General features: G+C 39.2%; 1 protein-coding gene across 3 annotated transcripts in view; it reads right to left on the bottom strand.

Moving 5' to 3' along the window:
* Positions 1-800: 800 nt before the first annotated feature.
* ADGRG2 (adhesion G protein-coupled receptor G2) overlaps positions 801-22,819 on the bottom strand; it is a 196,242-nt gene continuing 174,223 nt past the window's right edge. For 2 of the 3 annotated variants that reach the window (XM_089683890.1, XM_089683892.1), the window contains 7 exons: positions 21,702-21,826; positions 18,607-18,878; positions 11,223-11,322; positions 9,495-9,775; positions 5,368-5,469; positions 3,479-3,637; positions 801-1,512 (listed from right to left, as the gene is read on the bottom strand). In XM_089683890.1, the coding sequence (XP_089540016.1) occupies positions 1,346-1,512; positions 3,479-3,637; positions 5,368-5,469; positions 9,495-9,775; positions 11,223-11,322; positions 18,607-18,878; positions 21,702-21,826 (1,206 nt within the window). In that variant the 3' untranslated portion in view covers positions 801-1,345. The other variant, XM_089683893.1, reaches the window with a different exon arrangement.

Genomic DNA, 22,819 nt, shown 5'->3' with positions numbered 1-22,819 from the left:
ATGGGGGATGAATTACTATGGGGGATGAATTACTATATGGGGGATGAATTACTATGGGGGATGAATTACTATATGGGGGATGAATTACTATGGGGGATGAATTACTATATGGGGGATGAATTACTATGGGGGATGAATTACTATGGGGGATGAATTACTATGGGGGATGAATTACTATATGGGGGATGAATTACTATATGGGGGATGAATTACTATGGGGGATGAATTACTATGGGGGATGAATTACTATATGGGGGATGTATTTTCAGTTTTAAAAATGTGGCTCTCAAAATAAATTTCAATCGTGGTTTTGGCGAGATTTGGCTCAGTTGAAAAAAAAGGTTGCCCACCACTGGCCTAGGTGATAGCTTCACACCAGCTGTATGAAAAAAGTTACATGAAAATAAAACATTTTAAAATAACAAATGCCTTTGTAACCCAGCTTTCCAATGCTTCTAGGAGGCGCAGGTGATGTCATTGTTGCATACTGAGAGAACTGGGTCATGAAATCTCAGGAAAATGTGCTCCATCACAATGAAGGAGAACCTTCTTCTGGAATCTGGAGCACCCAGCTCTACCCACAGTTACGTCACCTGTGACTCCTAGAAACAGCAGCAGTTGGATCCCAAGGTAAGGTTTGTTTGTTTTTTGTTGTTTTTTTAATGCTATATTTCTGTAGAAGGCCTGTTTTGAAGGATATTTCTACCCAGATGCATTTTCTCTTGTTTCCAGGTAAGTAGTTACTTTAGAAAGCAAGTGTACATTCCCCCTAGATAATAATTTTCATGATGAGTCAGAAGTTCTCCTCTGCATTTTTTTTTTAAATGAAAGGCAGCAATAAAGCAGCTGTTACAATTACAACACAAGAAGAATACACAATGCTGTGCCATTTGTAACATGTAAATGACTTTGAAGGGAGGACTTGCACCTTTTTCCAGAATAACTAAGTTTCAGGAAATCTGCAATTGGATTAGGAATCTTTTTGGCTACTTCATGAATCTCACAGATCTAGTTTTCAACATGAAACTGTACATCTATAATAAAACTAACAATATATAAATTAAAAAGATATATAATACAGTAAAGAGGAGAATATTAAGGGTTGTGCAATGCATCAAATAAGCAACACTGACATAAGTAATTATGTCCATGTTTTCTGTCCACCTTGGCGAACTCCAAGGACGCTTTAAAAGATGAGTAGCGACTGTCCTATCCAGAAGAAGTGAATTTCAGCTGTTCTTGATAGTCCAAGACAGCTATGTTCAATGAATGTAGAAATAGAACAGCCAATGTTTCTCACACATGGAGAAATAAAAATTTCAAGTCATAAGAGTAAAACGTAAAACTAGATTTGATCAACAAAATGCACACTGCCACGGTTAGAAGTCCTTCTCACAGAGGTTCTCTGGACATCTCCATTTCTGGTGGATGGTCTTTCTGGAAACTCCTGCATTTGGACTTCTCCATTCTGAGGCATGAAGGTAACTCCATTTCTTTCTTTGAAAACATTGCCTTTAATGATAAAAGGTATGCTTGTGAAAAGACCAAACTTTAAGATTATTTATAAAAAATTTTACTCACGATTCACACATCTTTCACCCAGAATTCAAACATTTCACCAATTAAATTGAATTAGAAAAATTGGTGAATCTTTGGGAGAAGTTGTGTCAATCTTGTGTGAAAACATTTATAAACCACTTTGTGTCTTACAAAACCAAATTATAATGTAGGAATGAATACAACCTTTAAGAAACATTGACTAAGGCAACATAGTGGATCATTTTCAATGGCTCAATGGATCATATAAAAGGTGGTCACATGGTCTCTCTTAATGGGGTCTTGGGAGAGTGATGTTCAAGTTGAGTAGACAAGTGAGGTGCTTTGCCTATACTCCGTTCCTCTCTTTTTGCAGAGGACACATGACCAGTGCCTCAAATTACCTATTTATCTGGGTATTTAGCACTTAATTATATAAAAATAATTAGCCTATAATTTTTCCAGAGGGAGAGGGTTTAGAGGAAAGATCAAGGGGCATTAAACACAGAACACAAATAAGAAAATGAATATTATTGTTAGTTGACGGGTTGAGCATACTTGTGTCTTAAGAGCCAGAGAACAGAGCCTGTGAGAGCAAGAGACTGAGCTACAGGGAGTCACTGTGTCTTTGGACCAGAGCTGGGGAGACCAGATGCCATGTTTGCATACCTCATGAGGATCTGATTGGTGAGGACTTGATTGGGTGGACCTGATCGTGAGGACTGAGACTTCAAAGACAATAGACTGCTAAGTTATCTGAACCAGATTCCTATGTTCCAGGAGTGGTGAGCTAAAAATTCTGTACTTATCTCAACACTGAGACAGTTAATGTATAAGAGACTGTTCGTTTAGCAGCCCATCAACCATCTACTGCACACTCTTAAAGTGATAGCTACACGTACACCACCTTACAGAAGGGCCCCAACGACAGCCAGATAACATTGACATTTATATGCCAGGTACTTATAAACACTTGCAGGGGTACCCCTTTGTCAGGAATGTATACACCCACCCACTACTGCGGCTGTATGCATAGTGTACACACCAATACCTTTATTTCTGAGTTAGTTGATGCTTTTAACCCTGCTTTCACCAGTTATAATTTGGGTTAACATCAGTATAGTTCAATTGATTGTCAGCTTATGGGTCAGTATTTAATTTATGTAGAACAGCATCTGTTTAATTGGCTGTTTATGGATTCATGCATTGTTTAAAGGATAAGGTCACCTTTTAACAACAAATAATAAATGCACATTTTTTTGCAGGTAAAAATATGGGCAATTACTATTTTTTGCTTTAGTAGAGTGGAAAGCATTGCACCAGCGATCTGCAGATTGCTAGTATCATGCAGGTCTCTTGCAGACTGTCAGTGTAATCTGTCTGCTTGTACCTCATACAAGCAGGTACTATTACACTGACAGGAAGAATCAATGAACTACCACAGCGCTCAGCAGCGCCGGGGTAGTTCATTGAGAACTAAAGTCTACAGCCACAAAGGCTAAAAAAGGTAATTTCTCATTCACAGAACTCTATGAATGAATGATGTGGCTAGGCAGACAGGGCTCTGCACGGCCACATTTTTTAAAAATTATGACAGCTAGCGGAGGGAGAAGATCACACCTGAGGAACGAGGAATGCAGGGGTTGGTCGTACAGTAACATGTTACATGCTACACCCTGAATATGGGTGTAACATGTAACATGTTACAACAGGTGAACTAATCCTTTAACTGCATTGCCTTAATACATCCTTTCCGTTCATCTATTCAGTTGCTTGTGGCCTATTTTCTGTGCATTGTTATAAAATGGTAGCATACTAATGTTTACTTTACACAGGTGTGTCAGTGGATGTCCAAGAGTCATGGCAGAATAGAGAACCCATCGTATCTAGCGGCTCCTGCAGCGGCAAGCACTACAACCACAAAAAGAATAGTATGACGTACCATTGCCATTGGGGTGCATTGAGTATTCATTGGATACTAGCAAAGTCGTTGAGTTTGAGTTTGAGTTACTTGTTGACTGAATGGAGTTGCTGGAACTACTGGATACTCCTTGTTTAGAAGTTTGTTTCTTTAGTTTATTTGTTGCTGTTTTACTCCAGTCTAAATGCAGTAAATACAAAAAGCTAATGTTACAAAATAAAAAATATATCCAAGGAAATTTCATAAATTATATAATGAAAACTTCTTAATAAATGCATATTTTATATTCTATTTTTCAAAGCACTATCTCCACTCAAATTTTGACTCTGACTCTTATACGTTACTAAAACTCCTCTCAGCTCGCCCTGATAATCCATTAGGACTGTCCTGCTAGACCTCTGTCATAGCTTTCCTCTCTACACAGGCTATGCACATCACAGGTAAGGTAATCTTTAGGTTTTCAAAGACATTTGGTGCACACAAAATGCATTTTTCTCCTTTGTGAGGAACAGATTTATATTATTATTAATATTATTATACAGGATTTATATAGCGCCAACAGTTTGCTCAGCGCTTTACAATATAAAGGGAGACAATACAGCAACGATACAGTTCAATACAAAAGGGAAAGGAGGGCCCTGCCCCTTGGAGCTTACAATCTAGGAGGGAGGGGCTAGTGGTACAAAAGGTAGTAACTGTGGGGGTTGGACTGGTTGGAAGAGTAGAAGATTCCATTATTAGCTGAGGGCAGGATAGGCTTCCTTGAAGAGATAGGTTTTCAGAGATCGCCTAAAAGTGAGCAGAGTAGGCGATAGTCTGATAAATTGGGGTAGAGACTTCCAGAGGATGGGGGAAGCTCTGGAAAAGTCCTGGAGACGAGCATGGGAGGAGGAGACAAGGGAGCTAGAGAGCAGGAGGTCTTGCGAGGAGCGGAGATTCTATATGAATGAATGAATGTTTTTGTGCCTGGAGTTCAGCTTTAATGTCAACAAATCTATGTTTAAAGCATAAGTAAACCCTCATCTTGTAAAACAACTCATACAGTTTAAAATAGAAACTAAAGGTAAAAGATTCATGTATAGATATAAAAAAACCCAAAAAAAAACAACATTATAAACACCCTTTTCTCGCTTTTTATAAGAGATCACATGCCCTTTTTTCTCAGCTGCATAGAGAGGTGAGGGTGAAGCAGCACCAGTGAATGGTTGTGTGTATATAGGGGGAGGGGGACCTGTCAGGACAAGCCTGATCATTGGAGGAGAGATGGCTGAGTTCCCAGCACAGCTAGAGAACTGACCACACTGTGCTCTCATGCCTAGGGTGGTCAGTTTTTAATGGGAAAGCAGAGGGACTGGCAGGGACACCAGGAATTTCACACAAAGGAAGCAATACAAAGAGAAGAGGAACCATTTTTTTTTGTACATGGTACAGTAGGCACATATCAGGAATATGAAATGTTGGGTTTACTTATCCTTGAATTCCCTGCAGATTTTCAAATATTGTAACGGTATATTATTTTATGGTGATATTGTTGAAGGCAAACTCCAGCCCAATCTTTTTTCAATATTTAATCAGGGTGGCGAAGGCTAAGACTTGTGTTGGATTCAAAATGCTATATGGAGAGATTTCCTTTACATCTTATTCTGTCTGATCCCCCATCACCTGGAAAGAATGTAAGGGGAAATTTCCTCAATGACTACATTTAAGCAATTAAAACTTGAGAGAGGTCCTAACTTTTTTATTTCGCTGCAAAAAACAGATTGTGTTTATTTAGTATGTTACGATCAAGGAATTTTTATGCCCACTTCCTGTTCTGTAAATGCAGTGAAAGTAGCTCTAATTCGCTCTATACAAATCTAAAAAGATATTGTCTGGAGTTGAGGTTTTTGTATTTCAGTTAGAAACCTTACCAGAGTTTTCAGCCAGTCTGAGCTTTCCACAGCAGAGATATCGTCTCCATTGTTTGCGGACATTTTCCTTTGCCACGCAGTAGAAGAAAAAAATGAAGAAACCTGAGAAAGATAGGTTATTGGAATCATTATATGATAGAGAGGTTTCTATGATTTGTATCAGAGGACTCTAAACTTTCTAAACAACAGGGCCAGTTCACTGTCCTTCAGACTTTAGGGGGGGTGGAGTTGCCAATGGAAGTAGAAAATGTCCTGTCGTCCAGTGGGAGTAAACAATCCTTATCATTGGTGTCAAGTGGAAAGAATAATGCCCAATTGTTAGTGTCAGTTGGAGGGATAGCGCCCCACTGTTAGTATCAATGGAAAGAATTCTGTACCATCATTGGTGCCAGTGGGAGGACGTGTGCCCTTTTGTTGGTGTCAATGGGAGGAATAGCGCCCCATTGTTGGTGTCAGTGAGAAGAATAGTGGCCCATCCTTGGTATCAATGGAAGGAATTGTGTCGCATCCTTGGTGTCAGTGGGAGGAAAAGTGGCCCATCTGTTGGTATCAATGGAAGGAATTGTGCTCCATTGTTGTCAGAGGGAGCAATAGCGCCCCATAGTTGGTGTTTAAAATAATTTTGTGAGAGTAACAATTTTAGAAATTTACAGATGAAGAAGTCATATTTATGTAGTAAGAGCTATAGTGTTAAAGAATATGTCCTTAAGACAAATGCATTTGATTAGTCCTACTTTAATAGACTGGAATATTAGTTTTATCTATTTATAGGCTAAAAGACTAAGGCCTCATGTACACAGGCATTAAAAAATTCTGCTTTTACAGGCATACAGCCTTTTTTGCCTGCCTCTAAATACAGTTCTATGTTAGCCTATGTGGCCATGCACATCAGGCATTTAGATCAGTATTGTTAAGAGCAGCATTTAAAGGCATACAAAAACACACACCAAAGCTGTTTGTAAAGGAGCTTACAAGCTCAATTTATGTGTGTAAACCCACATAACTGCATGCGTATGAGTGTAAGTCACCGGTCACACCGCTGTGATTTAAAATCGCGCGATCTGTGTGCAATTTCAGCGCGGTTAGCAGGTGCGAGTTCTGAAAACTTATTATCTCTACTTGTGAAGCTTTTCAATGATTTCTTTCAATTTGCAGTGCGATTTCCATTATATCCTATGTATGTGAAATCGCAACAAAACTGCAGAAAAAGTAATGCCAGAACTACTTTAGACATCACGCTGCAGCAAATCGCACATGTTAATACATCGACATTCACATTCATGAGATGTGATTTCAGGCGTGATTTCAATTTGCTAAATATATTTCTATGGACAGAAAAAATTTACTATTCTGGCCAGTAGAATTAATTTACGCTCAACCCCATACGCGCATAAATGTTGCGTACAAGTTGTGGCAGAAAAAGTGCAAATGCTGCATATTTGGAGCTTAAATTCATATTCCCATGTGCATGAGGCCTAAAGTATCAATTCATGTTTTCACAAAAAAATGTAAAGGTGAACCTACTATCTGTGCCACCTCCATCCCTGCTGCAATAACCTCCGTGGATGATTAGCTTTCACTACCCACGCAGCTGGTGCAGCGATGTGGGGATTTGAAAGCTGCTCTCTTCCTATCCTTATTTGCTTAGGGACGCTAGGACGGATCAGAGTGATTTAGACTGGCCATGATGGTCACGTGCCAGCACTGACCAGTCAGAATGCTCTGGTCTGTCTGGGCATCTCTAAGGAGAGAAAGGGAAAAAGGCCACAGCTTTCAAATCCTTGGACCGTTTCATTGACTGCATGGGCAGTGAAAGCTAATCACGCACAGAGGTAAATAAAGTGAGGATCAGGGGCATGGGGAGAGTGTAATGTACTGTAGTATACAAAGAGTGGACTATCTAACCCAAGTGCAGTTCTTGGTCTGATCCTAACAAGACTTGGTCAGTAGTGATCTTAAAGAACCAAAGGGCTATCATCTAATTCCTCAGCTGTTTTATAACCAAAAACAGTGAGACTGTAAGACCAAAGAGCAATAGGTGGAGACATAAGGCAGTAGGTGGCATATTGCGGTATATGCTCTTATCAGGACTTCTGAAAGTTTAAAACAGAGTATAAGTTTAGTTTAATGTAGAAGTAAAATATTTAAAGCCACCCTTTAGTCCAATGATACATACATTCAAATATTCTGGAATCTTTTTTTAAAAGACTGCTAGTATGTATATGCCTGAATCTATGCTATTCTGAATTTAGGCAATACTATAAATATACTGTTTTATACTATCTTCCCACAATCCCAGCACAGCATAAATCAGATTAAGTATATAATGTTATGTGCACTGTGAGCCAACAAGGTTTTACTGCATTGCACAGTGCCTCCAATATAACATATTTTCAAGTACTGGAGTTTGGAGGGTAGGTGTAAAGGCCACTTACAGGAAAAACACTCAGTAAGCACATCAGCAGCAAGATTATGCTCTTTCATATACCAGTGGGTAAGCAGGTGACACCAGAAAATGCAAAGTTGAAATATTGGCATCACCCCTACAGGAGACGTGTTATTACACGAAGCACGTCTAGGAGGAGCCTCTGCACGCCTTGACGTTACGCCACCGGATCAGGAGGTCCGGTGGCCATCATTTTTATTCACTGGTCAGTGCATTTAAAGAGCTCATTCACACTATACCTGTATAGGTACTCTAACCCTGTACGTTTACTGTTTTATATTAATGATATATATTCAATAAATACTTTTCATAATACTACACCATGAGCGTTTTCATCTCTATTACCTGGCACTGAGCCTCCACATCTCAGCCCAGCATTCTAGGAGTCCACCCAGGCAGGACAATTTGGGATATTGGTCCAGATCAACTTCTCTGGCAGCCATCACCCCATTTACCACCAGAGGGCACCTTTATCATCAGGCTATTCCTTCATGGGACCTCCGGCTTCATGGAATTTCTATGTGCACAATAAATTGCACTTCCGGTGAGTGGGCAATTTTTCTACACCTTGATGTTAAGATGCTGGAATATACCCATTTGGATTGAAGTCATTTATACTTCATCACTGGAATATACCTTTTTGGACTGATATTATATTACCTTGGATGGTTTAACATTCAGTTTATGGGATTTTTCCATTTCTGTCATATTTTGTCATACTTTAGACAGTGTGTTTTATTTGTATAGCGCTGCACACCCTATTTTCATGTCATATTGTTAGAAAGGCTTTGTGGTTCCTTTTTGTGCATCAGCAGTGTCCTAAGCACAAAGTGTAAAAACAACTCCAAAATATCACTGCAAGTGTGTATCACCACACCCTGACTGTGGATTTTCTTGAGGATAATGGAAGAAAAACCCTAGTATTGGATGAAATCGCTATGAGGAGAAACCTAACCCAGAGTGGTGTTATGCCCTGATGTTTCTTATATAGGGTAATTACCCATCAGTATATGAGTTGGAGAGTGTTGTTTTGGGTTTAGGTGATCACTGATGTATACAGGGTGTGGTGATACACACTTGCAGTGATATTTTGGAGTTGTTTTTACACTTTGTGCTTAGGACACTATTCTATGTGAGAGTGTTTCACATATATCTATATTCACTATAAAATATGTGCATGTGTATAGATACTCGTGTATAGGGTATACACATATATAAAGATTTTTGCATGCTGCACAGTGAGTGGCACGTGTGATGTATTATTTAAAAGGTATGACACTATGTCAAGTTTTTTCTTTTTGAGGTGTACTATCATCAGGATTTGCGGGTATTGAGAAGGAGTTTTTGTGAAAGAAGAAAGAAAATTATTATTTACACCTGTGGGGATTATTTTTGAATTTTGGATATTCTGATATTTTGGACAATTTTTTTTGTTTTTTATGTCTTTTTTGTTGGTTTATTTTATTTGTATTTTTCTTTTTTATTGTTATTTATTTGTGAAAGGGAAAAGTTTTATATCTTTGTTTAATTAGCCTTCAAGGGTGGAGGTGGGTAACTTTTCTGGGATATTATAAGGTGATTTGTTGCTGTGCATAAATATAAGCAAATATAAATATTGTAACTTTGTATTTTGTTACATGGCCAAAGGTTTTCACACTAGAAGAACTGTAGAAGAACAAACCTTGTAATGAGTTGAAGATGGTAAACAAGAACTGGATAACAATTTTCCCTGGTCCGAAAGAAAAGAAGCCAAGGCCCCATGTAATGCCAAGAAGGAAGGTAATTCCGGCCACACTGCGGATATCCTGGAGCATAGTTTTTCTCTGGTAGCCTAGCTGCTTCTGTTTTTTAATGCGGCAGAGTTGTATAAGAACCACCACAAACATGCTGACATTCAGCATAAATATTATGCCAAAGTATCCAACCACTGTGATCCAGTATATAATGTCTTTCATCCAGCAACTGAAATGGGAGGAAAAACATGGAATTTGTGCTGGTATTTTATGTAAAATTATAATTAAAATTGATGTAGAATTACCTTTTTTATATAAATAACGTATGCAGTGTCCTTTCTTCACCTCTTACAAATCAGAAAACCAAATACCTAATCAACTAGTTAACAACCAGGTCAACCACCTTTTCTGAAATTATTCAGATTATTGAAAAATAACACAAGTATAGTAAGCACAGTATTTCCACATTTTATGCACTACCCTCTGATGAAGCTGTAAGCCTGGAAAATATAGAATTTATCCAATACTGTAGAATTTCCATCCGCCTTGCAACATGTGAACAGGACTCTGGATAGCTACTTGATAGGGACATCTACTCTAAAGGTGGCCATACATGGATCAAATTTTGGTTGGTTCAGCAGGGCCCACCCGAATTTTGATCCATGTATGGGCAGGCTGGTTGTACAGAAGTCAATCTATTGATCAGCTTCTGTACAACTAGCCATCCGGGTTTTTCCAAACAACCAGTTTTGCTGGGGAAGTCTTCCCAATGTCAGAACACAATAGCACAGGGGGAGTGATTCCCTCATCCATCTGGTTGAATGAAAAAGATGATTATTGTATGGCAAGCATAACAAGTTGGTTAGGTGTTAACTGAGTTACTATTTCATCTGTTTGAAAGTTTGAACATTTGCTTTACTGAGCTTTGCAGCAATGTCCTGACATCCCAAGTACTGATGAGACACTTCTCTAATTCATGTACTGTAAGTGTTTACATTCCAGATTGAGCTATTGAACTTAGTATACAACATTTTTATTCAGCAATGCATATAAGGATAGCCAGTAAAATACATAAAAAATCCTAAAGCTTTAACTTCTGGTTGGAAAAGGTAAACTATTCATTCATATTAGGGCCTCGTTCACACCATACGTGCACAAAAACTGATGGAAACTGATGCACAGATTTCACTTGGAGAGACATCAGCTTTCATGTGTGCTTCATTGAGTTTTATACACGCTGCAGATTCCTGCGCAGAAAATCTGTGCATGATACTAGTGTTGTGGTGTGAACAGGGTACATAGAGAACAACTGATTTGTACTGACGTCTCTGCATCATGGTGTGAACAAGCCCTTAATAATTACTATTTTTTTTGGATGTATTTAGTTGCTTCTATACAAACTCCAAACCTGAGTTTTCAGGCCTTAAGTCATCTTATAGTTTTTTTTAGTTAATTAATATTTGCCTGAATAACAATTTTTGTAAAAAAATGTATTTTTTCACATAATAACCATATTAAGGGTAATAAATACATAATCAATCTATTTTATCATGCCTTAGTCACAGAACCAGAAACAATTCATATACATAAACATTTTGTTTTTACTGTTAATTTATTTACACTTTCAAAGCTAGTAAAAGTGCAATATTTAAAATAAACACATTTTCTGTACTTACAAATAATCTGATGCCCCATTAGGATATGGAGCACTTTTGTGAAGCTCATACAAATCTTTGTTAACGGCAAGGATAATTGCCACCACTACGGCAGGAGCTCCTGGTACAAACATAAATAATAAGTGTAAAGATAAAATGCAAACCTAATATATTTTTGTATGTTTCAAGGAAATGTCATAACAATTCCTAATAAAATGTGTGTGTATGTTTTGGGTAAGAAAGTAAATGGGGAGCATTAGCTTTACTAATTAGTGTTGGACCTCATATAGAGAGCACAGGTTCTTCTCTGTAGCATGCTGGCACAGGACAGGCTTTTCTACTCAAGTAAAAATTATGTAAAATAAATCTTTTGTTTTGATGCAACTGAATTGTATTCCGCTGCTTTAACCATAAAATGCAACTGGGCTTTAAATGTTCATGAGTCTTAGGGACAAGAGACACTTCCCATTTCCAAAAATGTTTTTAAAAAGGTCTGAAAAAATATGTACATTGCTACTTAAAGCACTGAAGCCATTGGAATCATATATCAGATGGACAGCTGGCAGATTTATTTATTTCAGGTACTTATATAACGCTATCAATTTACGCAGCTCTTTACATTTGTCATACATTCACATTTGTCCCTATCCCTCTATCTAAGGTCCCTAACTTACATTCATACATAAACATACTAGGGCCAATTTAGACAGGATCCAATTAACCTACCAGCATGTCTTTGGAGTGTGGAAGGAAACCGGAGTACCTGGAGGAAACCCACACAGGGACAGGGAGAACATGCAAACTCCAGGCAGGTGGTGCTGTGGTTGGGATTTGAACTAATGATCTTAGTACTGGCCAGGCAGAAGTGCTAACCATTTAGCCACTGTGCTATACTAAGAAATACTGTAGCAGTATACCAATGTTTTCAAGCTGAAGTCCCAGCAAACAGCTAAACACACAACTACATAAAAGGGGGTTTTAGCTGCCAAATGATCTGTATTTTTGTCCATCCATTTCCTCAATAGACATATTTCAGTTGCATTTTTATTTCTAGCTGAGATTGCCATAATATAGTTTGTCTTTCTGACCTGCTTCCAATTATTCCTCCTTTCCTAGGCTCAATTAGATCTCTTAGATCTTTTAAGATGTTGTTTGTGCTCAGGTTGTTTTGTACAGTGCAAAATATCTGAATAAGTCGTGTTCAAAAAGAGCCAAGTGCATGTGCACACAGAGGCGCTACTGCTAATATAATTCAATGAAATCTATAAGCAGCAGGTGAGCAGGGTTGAGCTCTGGCTGTAGCCATTAAAACTAGATTAATAAAAAATACCAAAGAATGCAGTGATATACTAAAGTATAAATACATACATTATAAATACAACTATAACAAGTACCTCAGTTTGAGTTGATATGAGCCTGCTATATTTCCTTGTACAGCAGCACTCAGGAAGTGGGAGAGGCAGAAGAAAAAGAGTGACATAGAGATAATCTGCTGCTGCTCCTTTGACGCTAGGTTCACATCTCTGCGGGTGGTGCAGCTGCGGATCCACACAAAAATCCGTGCAGCTGCACCACCCGCACAGAGGAATGCAGACTCGTGGGCGGATGCCATTAGTTCTAATGGCACGCCACCCGCACTGGAAAATGCGGCCGTACTGGGAACCGAGGTTCCCGTGTGGGCTGCGTTTTCAGAAGAAGTGCAGGGACTTCTTCCCTGCATGTCAGGGGTCACAGGATACCATTCACATGAATGGGCTCTCGTGCCCACGCAAAACGCGGCCTGCACGGCCGCATATATGTGAACCTAGGGTTACTTTCAGTCAGTCTGCAGGCAGATAGGTGACCTAACATTACTTTATAACTGCAGCAGAAAAAAGTCAGGTCATCAGACCGGCTGTGTTGTCTGATAGGACTGTGTAAATCTCAGGACCGGATAGACAGAATTACATATACAGGTGAAACTCGAAAAATTAGAATATCGTGCGAAAGTTCATTTATTTCAGTAATTTCAGCAACTTAAAAGGTGAAACAAATATATGAGATAGACTCATTACATGCAAAACAAGATCGTTCAAGCCGTGATTTGTTATAATTGTGATGATTATGGCTTACAGCTCATGAAAACCCAAAATTCACAATCTCAGAAAATTAGAATATTGTGAAAAGGTGCAATATTCTCGGCTCAAAGTGTCCCACTCTAATCAGCTAATTAAGCCATAACACCTGCAATGGGTTCCTGAGCCTTTAAATGGTCTCTCAGTCTGGTTCAGTGGGAATCACAATCATGGGAAAGACTGCTGACCTGACAGTTGTACAGAAAACCATCATTGACACCCTCCATAAGGAGGGAAAGCCTCACAAGGTAATTGCAAAAGAAGTTGGATGTTCCCAAAGTGCTGTATCAAAGCACATTAATAGAAAGTTATGTGGAAGGGAAAAGTGTGGAAGAAAAAGGTGCACAAGCAGCAGGGATGACCGCAGCCTGGAGAGGATTGCCAGGAAAAGGCCATTCAAAAGTGTTGGGGACTTTCACAAGGAGTGGACTGAGGCTGAAGTCAGTGCATCAAGAGCCACCACACACAGACTGATCCCGGACATGGGCTTCAAATGTCGTATTCCTCTTGTCAAGCCGCTCCTGAACAAACAACGTCAGCAGCGTCTTACCTAAGCTAAAGAAAAAAAGACCTGGTTTGTTGCTCAGTGGTCCAAAGTCCAATTTTCTGATGAGAGCAACTTTTGCATCTCATTTGGAAACCAAGGACCCAGAGTATGGAGGAAGAATGGAGAGGTACACACTGCAAGATGCTTGAAGTCCAGTGTGAAGTTTCCACAGTCTGTGTTGATTTGGGGTCATCTGATGTCATCTGCTGGTGTTGGTCCACTGTGCTTTATTAAGTCCAGGGTCAACACAGCCGTCTACCAGGAGATTTTGGAGCACTTCATGCTTCCTTCCGCAGACGAGCTTTATGGGGATGTTGACATTATTTTCCAGCAGGGCTTGGCACCTGCCCACACTGCCAAAAGCACCAAAACCTGGTTCAATGACCGTGGGATTACTGTGCTTGATTGGCCAGCAAACTCGCCTGACCTTGGCATTGCCAAGAGAAAGATGAGAGACATGAGACCGAACAATGCAGAAGAGCTGAAGGTCGCTATTGAAGCATCCTGGTCTTCCCTATCACCTCAGCAGTGCTACAGGCTGATAGCTTCCATGCCACGCCACACTGAGGCAGTAATTGCTGCACAAGGGGCCCAAACCAAGTACTGAGTACATACAGCGAGGAACAGAAGTATTGGAACACCCTACGATTTTGCAAGTTCTCCCACTTAGAAATCATGGAGGGGTCTAAAATTCACATTGTAGGTGCATTCCCACTCTGAGAAACAGAATTAAAAAAAAAATTCAGGAAATTTTTTATATGATTTTTTGTATGATTTCTAAAGAATTTATTTGTCTTGCACTGCTGAACATAAGTATTTGAACACCTAAGAAACAGCAAGAATTCTGGCTCTCAAAGACCTGTTACGTTGCCTTTAAAAAGTCCACTTCTACTCCACTCATTAATCTAACTTAGTAGCACCTGTCTGAGCTCGTTAAAGACACCTGACCACCCCACAGTCAGTCAGACGCCAACTACTACCATGGGCAAGACCAAAGAGCTGTCAAAAGACACCAGAGACAAAATTGTGGGCCTCCACAAGGCTGGAAAGGGCTTCGGGGCAATTGCCAAGCAGCTTGGTGAAAATAGATCAACTGATGGAGCAATTGTTAAAAAATGAAAGAGGCTAAAGACGACTGTCAGTCTCCCTCAGACTGGGTCTCCATGCAAGATCTCACCTCGTGGGGTATCATTGATGATAGGAAAGGTGAGGAATCAGCCCAGAACTACAAGGGAGGAGCTGGGCAATGACACGAAGAGAGCTGGGACCACAGTTTCAAAGGTCACTCTCGGTAGAACACTACGCCGTCATGGTTTAAAATCATGCATTGCACGGAAGGTTCCCCTGCTCAAGTCATCACATGTCCAGCCCCGTCTGAAGTTTGCCAATGACCATTTGGATGATCCAGAGGAGGCATGGGGGAAAGTCATCTGGTTCGATGAGACCAAAGTAGAACATTTTGGTCTAAAACTTCACTCGTCGGAAAAAGAAGGATGAGTTGCCTCCCAAGAACACCATCCCTACTGTGAAGCATGGGGGTGGTAACATCATGCTTTGGGGGTGCTTTTCTGCGAAGGGGACAGGACAACTGCACTGTATTAAGGAGAGGATGAATGGGGCCATTTATTCTGAGATTTTGAGAAACAACCTCCTTCCTTCAGTCAGAGCATTGAAGATGGGTCATGGCTGGGTCTTCCAAAATGACAACGACCCGAAGCACACAGCCAGGATAACCAAGGAGTGGCTCCGTAAGAAGCATATCAAGGTTCTGGAGTGGCCTAGCCAGTCTCCAGACCTAAATCCAATAGAACATCTTTGAAGGGAGCTGAAACTCTGTGTTGCTCAGTGACAGCCCCAAAACCTGACAGATCTAGAGGAGATCTGTGTGGAGGAGTGGGCCAAAATCCCTGTTGCAGTGTGTGCAAACCTGGTCAAGAACTACAGGAAACGTTTGACCTCTGTAATTGCAAACAAAGGCTTCTGTACCAAATATTAACACTGATTTTCTCAGGTGTTCAAATACTTATGTTCAGCAGTGGAAGACAAATAAATTCTTTAAAAATCATACAATGTGATTTCCTGAATGTTTTTTTAAATTCTGTCTCTCAGAGTGGGGATGCACCTACAATGTGAATTTCAGATCCCTCCATGATTTCTAAGTGGGAGAACTTGCAAAATGGCAGGGTGTTCAAATACTTATGTTCCTCACTGTATGCATGCTTATACTTTTCAGAGGTCCGATATTGTTCTATGTACAATCCTTGTTTTATTGATTGTATGTAATATTCTAATTTTCTGAGATTGTGGATTTGGGGTTTTCATGAGCTGTAATCCATAATCATCACAATTATGACAAATCATGACTTGAACTATCTTGCTTTGCATGTAATGAGTCTATCTCATATATTAGTTTCACCTTTTAAGTTGCATTACTGATATAAATGAACTTTTGCACGATATTCTAATTTATTGAGTTTCACCTGTGCAGTAATACCTCGGTTTACGAATTTAATTCATTCTGCAGGACTTTTCATATAGCGAAAAATTCATAAACCAAAATACTGTTAAATGCTCCTAAAATACCAAATTAGTTATTTTAATAAGTAATGAGGTATTTTAGTAGTGACAACCATGTGTTAATGTTTCAGCTGTCAGCAGGGTTCCCCACTGACAGATGAATGTAAAAGAATTGCCGGCAATTAATAAAATAATTAAAAAAAAACGTGTGGGGTTCCCCCTCCCATCCATACCAAGCCCTTTGGGTCTGGTATGGATTATGAGAGGAACTCCCATGCCAAAATGTAAAAAAAAAAATGGCGTGGAGGTCCCCCCAAAAATCCACACCAGACCCTTATCTGAGCATGCAGCCCAGCAGGTCAGGAAATGGGGGGGATGAGCGAGCGCCCCCCCCCCTCCAAACAATACCAGGCCACATGCCCTCAACATGGGGGTGCTTTGGGGCAGGGGGGCTTATCGGAATCTGGAACAAGGGAGCCCCCAGATCCAGGCCCCTCCATGTGAATGCGTATGGGGTACATGATACCCCATACTCATTCACAAAAAAACAAAAAGTGTAGTGTGAAAAAAGACAGGACATAGTCTTCGGCAAGTCCTTTATTAAAAGAAAAAACTAAAAGAATGTCCCCCGCAGTAGATCTAACATCAATCATGATGCCCACCACCGCCGCTGCCAACCCGCAAAAAAAAAAAAAAAGCTTCTGCGACCGATGATGGCTGCCAGCTCTCTGCCACTGAGCTGGCTTGACAGTTCTTAAATATGTAAGGGGCGAGGCCACCATCCGAGTGACCCTGCTCCATGTGACATCACTGATGATACATGGGGTGGGGTCACATGCATAACCGAGGTATCCATAAACCGAGGTATCACTGTATAGGTGTTTGACAGTTTGCTGCATTGTGGTGTGCTGACAACACAACACAATCAAAGTAAATGAGCTTTCTTATGGCAAGGCATGAGGCGACATGCATAAATGATCGTTCGTTAACCCATCGCAAGGTGTCATTGAGATCTGAAAAGGCCCTAACTGTTTGGGGAGTATTATAAACTGTAACTATAAATATATAAATACTAGTCGGGCGTATGCCAAATTATACATTTAATTGGTTGTAGCACTTTGATTTTCTGAATATGTTATTTATTACAGGTACTTACATAGCACCATCATTTTATGCAGTGCTTTACATATATATTGTACATTCACATCAGTCCCTAACCCTCAAGGGGTATACAAACTAAGGTCCCTAACTTACATTCATATACTAGGGCCAATTAAAACAGGATCTAGTTAGCCTTCCAGCATGTCTTTAGAGTGTGGGAGGAAACTGGAGTACCCAGAGGAAACCCATGCAGACATAGAGAACATGCAAACTCCAGGTGGTGACATGGATGGGATTTGAACCAACAACCTTAGTACTGCCAGGTGGAGGTGCTAACCACTTAGCCAATGTGCTCCCCAATAATGGGTGAGAAGTTATGGAGGTGTCCTTTAAATTAGGATTTGCTCATAGTGAGTTACTAGGGGTGTTTTTAGAAAAAAAAAAAAAGGATTCTTGTTTACATAGTGAAGCTTTAGGGATGAAAAGTAGTTTAATATTTTAATTTCTATTTCTGTATCAAAATTATTGCAGAATCATACAAATAAGGGTGGTATAACAGCCTCAACATTGCCCACATATTATCAGGCCTTTGTTGGACCCACTAATGTACAAATGTTTTCAGCGGTGGTTATAGGAACAAACTGTGAAAAACATCACGCTTTACTATAATTGAAAAAACATTTTACGTGTTTGAATTATCTTACAAAGCTGAAGGAGCAATGTAAAGTATAATATACTCACATAATAAAACCTTTTATGCAAGTTCACTTGAGGGCTGCAAGCAGTGGTAAAAATGTGTCTTTCTATAGTCGACTTGTGAAGCCACACATTCCACCTTAGTATGTAAAATAGATGAAGGTCTGCTGTAGTCCCAAGGAAAGTAGCTTACTGAGAAACGTTCCATATAGTATCCAGCATCTGTTTCCAGCCCATGGGAAACATTTTTCCGAAAACTAGTAATAAGACAACACTGGGTTGTCATTTACTGGTTCAGTGTTTTAGTTGGACACAGCTCATATTCACCATAGTATTAGCCAAAGGTACACAAAGATATTAATGACCCATAATGTACCACTTTCACTATTAGCCGGAAGATAAGTCAAGAGTACAGATAAAAAATACATACCCCAACCAATGATGCAAAACTTCAATATGTATTTCCGTATATAGGTGTTGAAGACTTTTACTAGAGACAGATACATGTGGAAAGCTTCAAGACCCATCCAAGTGATGGAAACGAGGAGAAAGTAATGTAGAAATGCAGCTACAGAGATACAGAGGCCTGGAATTTCACTGTACAGTGCAATCCAGGGATCCATCAAGAATGTCAGATTCAAACCAATAAGGGCAGCACACAGCTGAATGAGGATTTTAGATGGGTAATCTCTGCGTATTTTCCTTGAAAATAAATAAAATACATGGTTAATGCAATACTTTCAGACACAGTTAACAAGATGACAGCCACATATTTAACATAGACTGCCTGTTTTTGTTTTCTAAGATGGGGATTCACTTGTATATAATTTTCATCTTCACATTCAGCCATTATTAAATATAAAAATGAAGGAACGCTATCATTGTTTAATCATTACAAAGACTATAACAAAAAATGCAAGTAGGAAAAATTGAAAATGAACAACAGATTGCAAAAGATAGTAGGACAAACAACCAAAATTTCTTAAAATATATTAATAGTAAAAATGTCTGGTCCGAGTATTTAAGCCCTTTACAAAATAATCTAGAGTGGGTGACTGGGGACAAAGAGAAGGCAAATTTATTAAATACCTTCTTCAGCTCTGTATATTCAAAGGAGCATAGGGGGGCTCTTGTCCATAATGGGCATGGTATTGACACAGCTCCAGATGATCCACATTGGCTCACAATTGATATGATGCAGAAATATTTAACCAGAATAAAGGTGAATAAAGCACCTGGACCGGATGTCATACTCCCACGAGTCCTTAAAGAATTGAGCACTGTCATTTCAAAGCCATTGTTTCTAATTTTTAGGGACTCTTTGATGACTGGCATAGTACCACTGGATTGGCGTAAGGCCAATGTGATGCCTATATTTAAAAAGGGGTCAAAATCTTTACCAAAATAATTATAGACCTGTTAGTTTAACTTCTATAGTTGGGAAGATACTGGAGAATTTAATAAAAGACCACATAGATGAGTTCTTGCTGGAAAAAAATATTTTAAGCAACAGACAGAATGGATTCATGAAAGACAGAAGTTGTCAAACAAATCTGATTTCTTTTTATGAGGAGGTGAGCAAAACATTGGACAGAGGGGTGGCGGTGGATGTGGTATACTTGGATTTTGCAAAAGTGTTTGACACAGTTCCCTACATGCGGCTAATGTGTAAGTCTACGGGCTTGGAAAATCTGCATGTACATGGACAGAAAACTGGCTAAAAGATCGTATTCAGAAAGCAGTGGTTAATGATTCATACTCTGAATGGTCTGGGGTTGGTAGTTGTGTACCCCAAGGTTCAGTCTTGGGACCCTTACTTTTTAATATATGTATAAACGATATAGTGTCTGGGATCAAAAATACCATTTGTCTTTGCAGGTGACACCAAACTATGCAGTGGAATAACTTCCTTACAGGATGTCTCCAATTTACAAGCCGACCTCAATGCACTGTTTAATTGGGCAACTATGTGGCAAATGAGGTTCAATGTGATAAATGTAAGATTATGCACTTAGGGGCTAAGAATATGCATGCATCATACATACTAGGGGGAGCACAACTGGGGGAATCAATGGTGGAGAAGGATCTGGGAGTTCTGGTAGATCACAAGCTTAATAATCGTATGCAATGCCAAGCTGCGGTTTCTAAAGCAAGCAAAATCCTTTCTTGTATTAAAAGAGGTATAGACTCCAGAGAGGGATATCATTTTACCCCTGTACAGATCATTAGTAAGACCTCATCTGGAATATGCAGTTCAATTTTGGGCACCAATTCACAAAAAGAACATTAGGGAACTGGAGAAAGTACAGAGAAGGGCAACCAAACTGATAAGAGGCATGGAGGAGCTCAGCTATGAGGAAAGATTAGAGGAACTGAATGAATTCTCTCTTGAGAAGAGGAGATTAAGGGGGGATATGATCAACATGTATAATACATCAGTGGTTCATATAGTGAACTTGGTGTAGAGTTATTCACCCTGAGGTCATCACAGAGGACAAGGGGGCACTCTTTACGTCTGGAGGAAAAGAAATTTAATCCCCAAATACAGAAAGATTTCTTCACAGTAAGAACTGTGAAAATGTGGAATAGACTCCCTTAAGCGTTCGTTCTGGCCAGCTCACTGGATTGCTTTAAAAAAAAAAAAAAAGCCTGGATTCTTTCTTGGATACACAAAATATAACTGAATACTAACATTTATAGGTAAAATTGATCCTGGGAATATCCGATTGCCTCTCTGGAGATCAGGAAGGATTTTGTTTCTCCTGCAGGAGCAAATTAGATCATGCTTTGCTGGGTTTTTTGCCTTCCTCTGGATCAACTGTGGGTATAGGATTATAACCTGTTTTTTTTTGGTTGAACTGGATGGACTTTTGTTTTTTTCAGCCAGACTAACTATGTAACTTAGTAACATTGGCTATACGTGGTTTGTTTTTGAGTGATTAGTAGTTATAGTTTGCTAGCACTGCAGATATATAGTCATTGAATATAATATTAATAATATTTCTTATATAATAATATTTCTTTCATGCATTTACTGTTTCATCTATAGTTGTAGAGAGTGGGAACATTACATTACAATTTATAAGATGGGTAAGGGTTGTAAAATCTGATAGAGTTTTTTTACTGTGTTCCCCATTAGAAAATTTTCCCTCCACTTGGTCATTAACATAGGAAGAAAAGTAAAGTCTTTCCAACCTACACAGTTAAAAGCACTATTTGGTAGAAAAGACTGATACCTCACAGTATGAATAGTTACATTGAGGTTTATTTATTAAAGTCAAATACACAGTTCACTTTGCAAGTGAAGCTTCACTTTACAAAGAATGCCCAATCACATACAAGAAAAAACAAAAAACAGCATTTTGGCTTGCACAATTGGATAATGGAAGTCAGCAGGGCTTCACCTCATTCACTAATGCGCTTGCAGAGTGCAACTGTATTTGCAAAGGGAATCATTTATTTGACTTTAGTAAATAAACCCATTGTACTTCTTCTTTTAGATTTTCAGGTAGATCCATTACTTACTCGAAGGCAATGTAAGTTACAAGAGTCACAGATAGAAATATGGCAGAAAGACCACAGCCAATATATGTGATGAAAGTCAGAATCAATTTGTACTCTGAGCTTCCAGAGTTATCAGCAGTCATGTCCTGAAAAAATAAGCACATCAAAATATGGGAATAAATAGGCAAGCACGCACAGTCAGACATTTAGGCACCCCAACTAGAACTAGCGAAGTGCTTGGAAACAGGCTAATTCATACAACATTTATAGAAAATAAGGAGACAAAGTCCTTTTTCTGCCTATTCTCTCAAACTGTTTACACTGCTCTCTGCTTTTGGGGTAAGCACATAACACTGTTCAACAAATTTTTATTTTTTGCCAGTTTTGGAAACAAAAGGATCCATTTATTAATGAATTTCACATTCTGAGTTCAAATATAACAATGAAATTTGTCAATTGGCTCTAGTTTTTCTGTAAACGGAAAGTTTTCTACTATAGGCGTAATGACTACATAATGCACAATAATTATATAGATAGATGTCTTTCCACAAATATAAAGCAAGTGATATTGACTACATAACAAAGCCTAAATGGCATAATATATTGCATAGGATTACCAAGAAAAATTATAGCCATAAGCTAAGTTTAATCATTTTAATACTTAGGATTCTCACTAGTTTTGTCTTCAGTTTGTGTCGGTTTTGCTTCTCTTGGCTTTTCTCTTGTATTCGAGGAAAGGGCTATCTCTTACAACTGTCCAGCAATAGTCAGCAAGCATTGATGGGCTCCATTTACCTTGATATCTTCTTTCCATAGCTGCAATGTCTTGATGGAAGCGCTCTCCGGGTTCATCACTCACTGCTCCACAGTTTGGTGGGAAAAAATTCAGATGCAAATGTAGAAAATGAATTTTTAGAGACATGTTGCAACCCAGATTTCTGTAAGTCTGGATGAGTTTTTCTACCACTTTTTTGTAGTCTGGTGTTTTTTTCCATTCAACCATTGCTCCAGTGCCGTCCCACAAGAATTGCAGCATATATGTGGTGCCCAGCTCTTGTCCTGGTCTCCTATCTTGCATCCAAAATACAAGTTGTAGGCTTTCTTAATCATTCCTGTTATCCTCCTTTTTTGTGAGATAA

Source organism: Staurois parvus, unplaced genomic scaffold (assembly GCF_062004578.1).
Source record: "Staurois parvus isolate SC_StPar_1 unplaced genomic scaffold, SC_StPar_1.0 ptg000327l, whole genome shotgun sequence".
NCBI classification, from domain to species: Eukaryota; Metazoa; Chordata; class Amphibia; order Anura; family Ranidae; genus Staurois; species Staurois parvus.
This window is presented reverse-complemented; position numbering and strand designations above follow the sequence as displayed.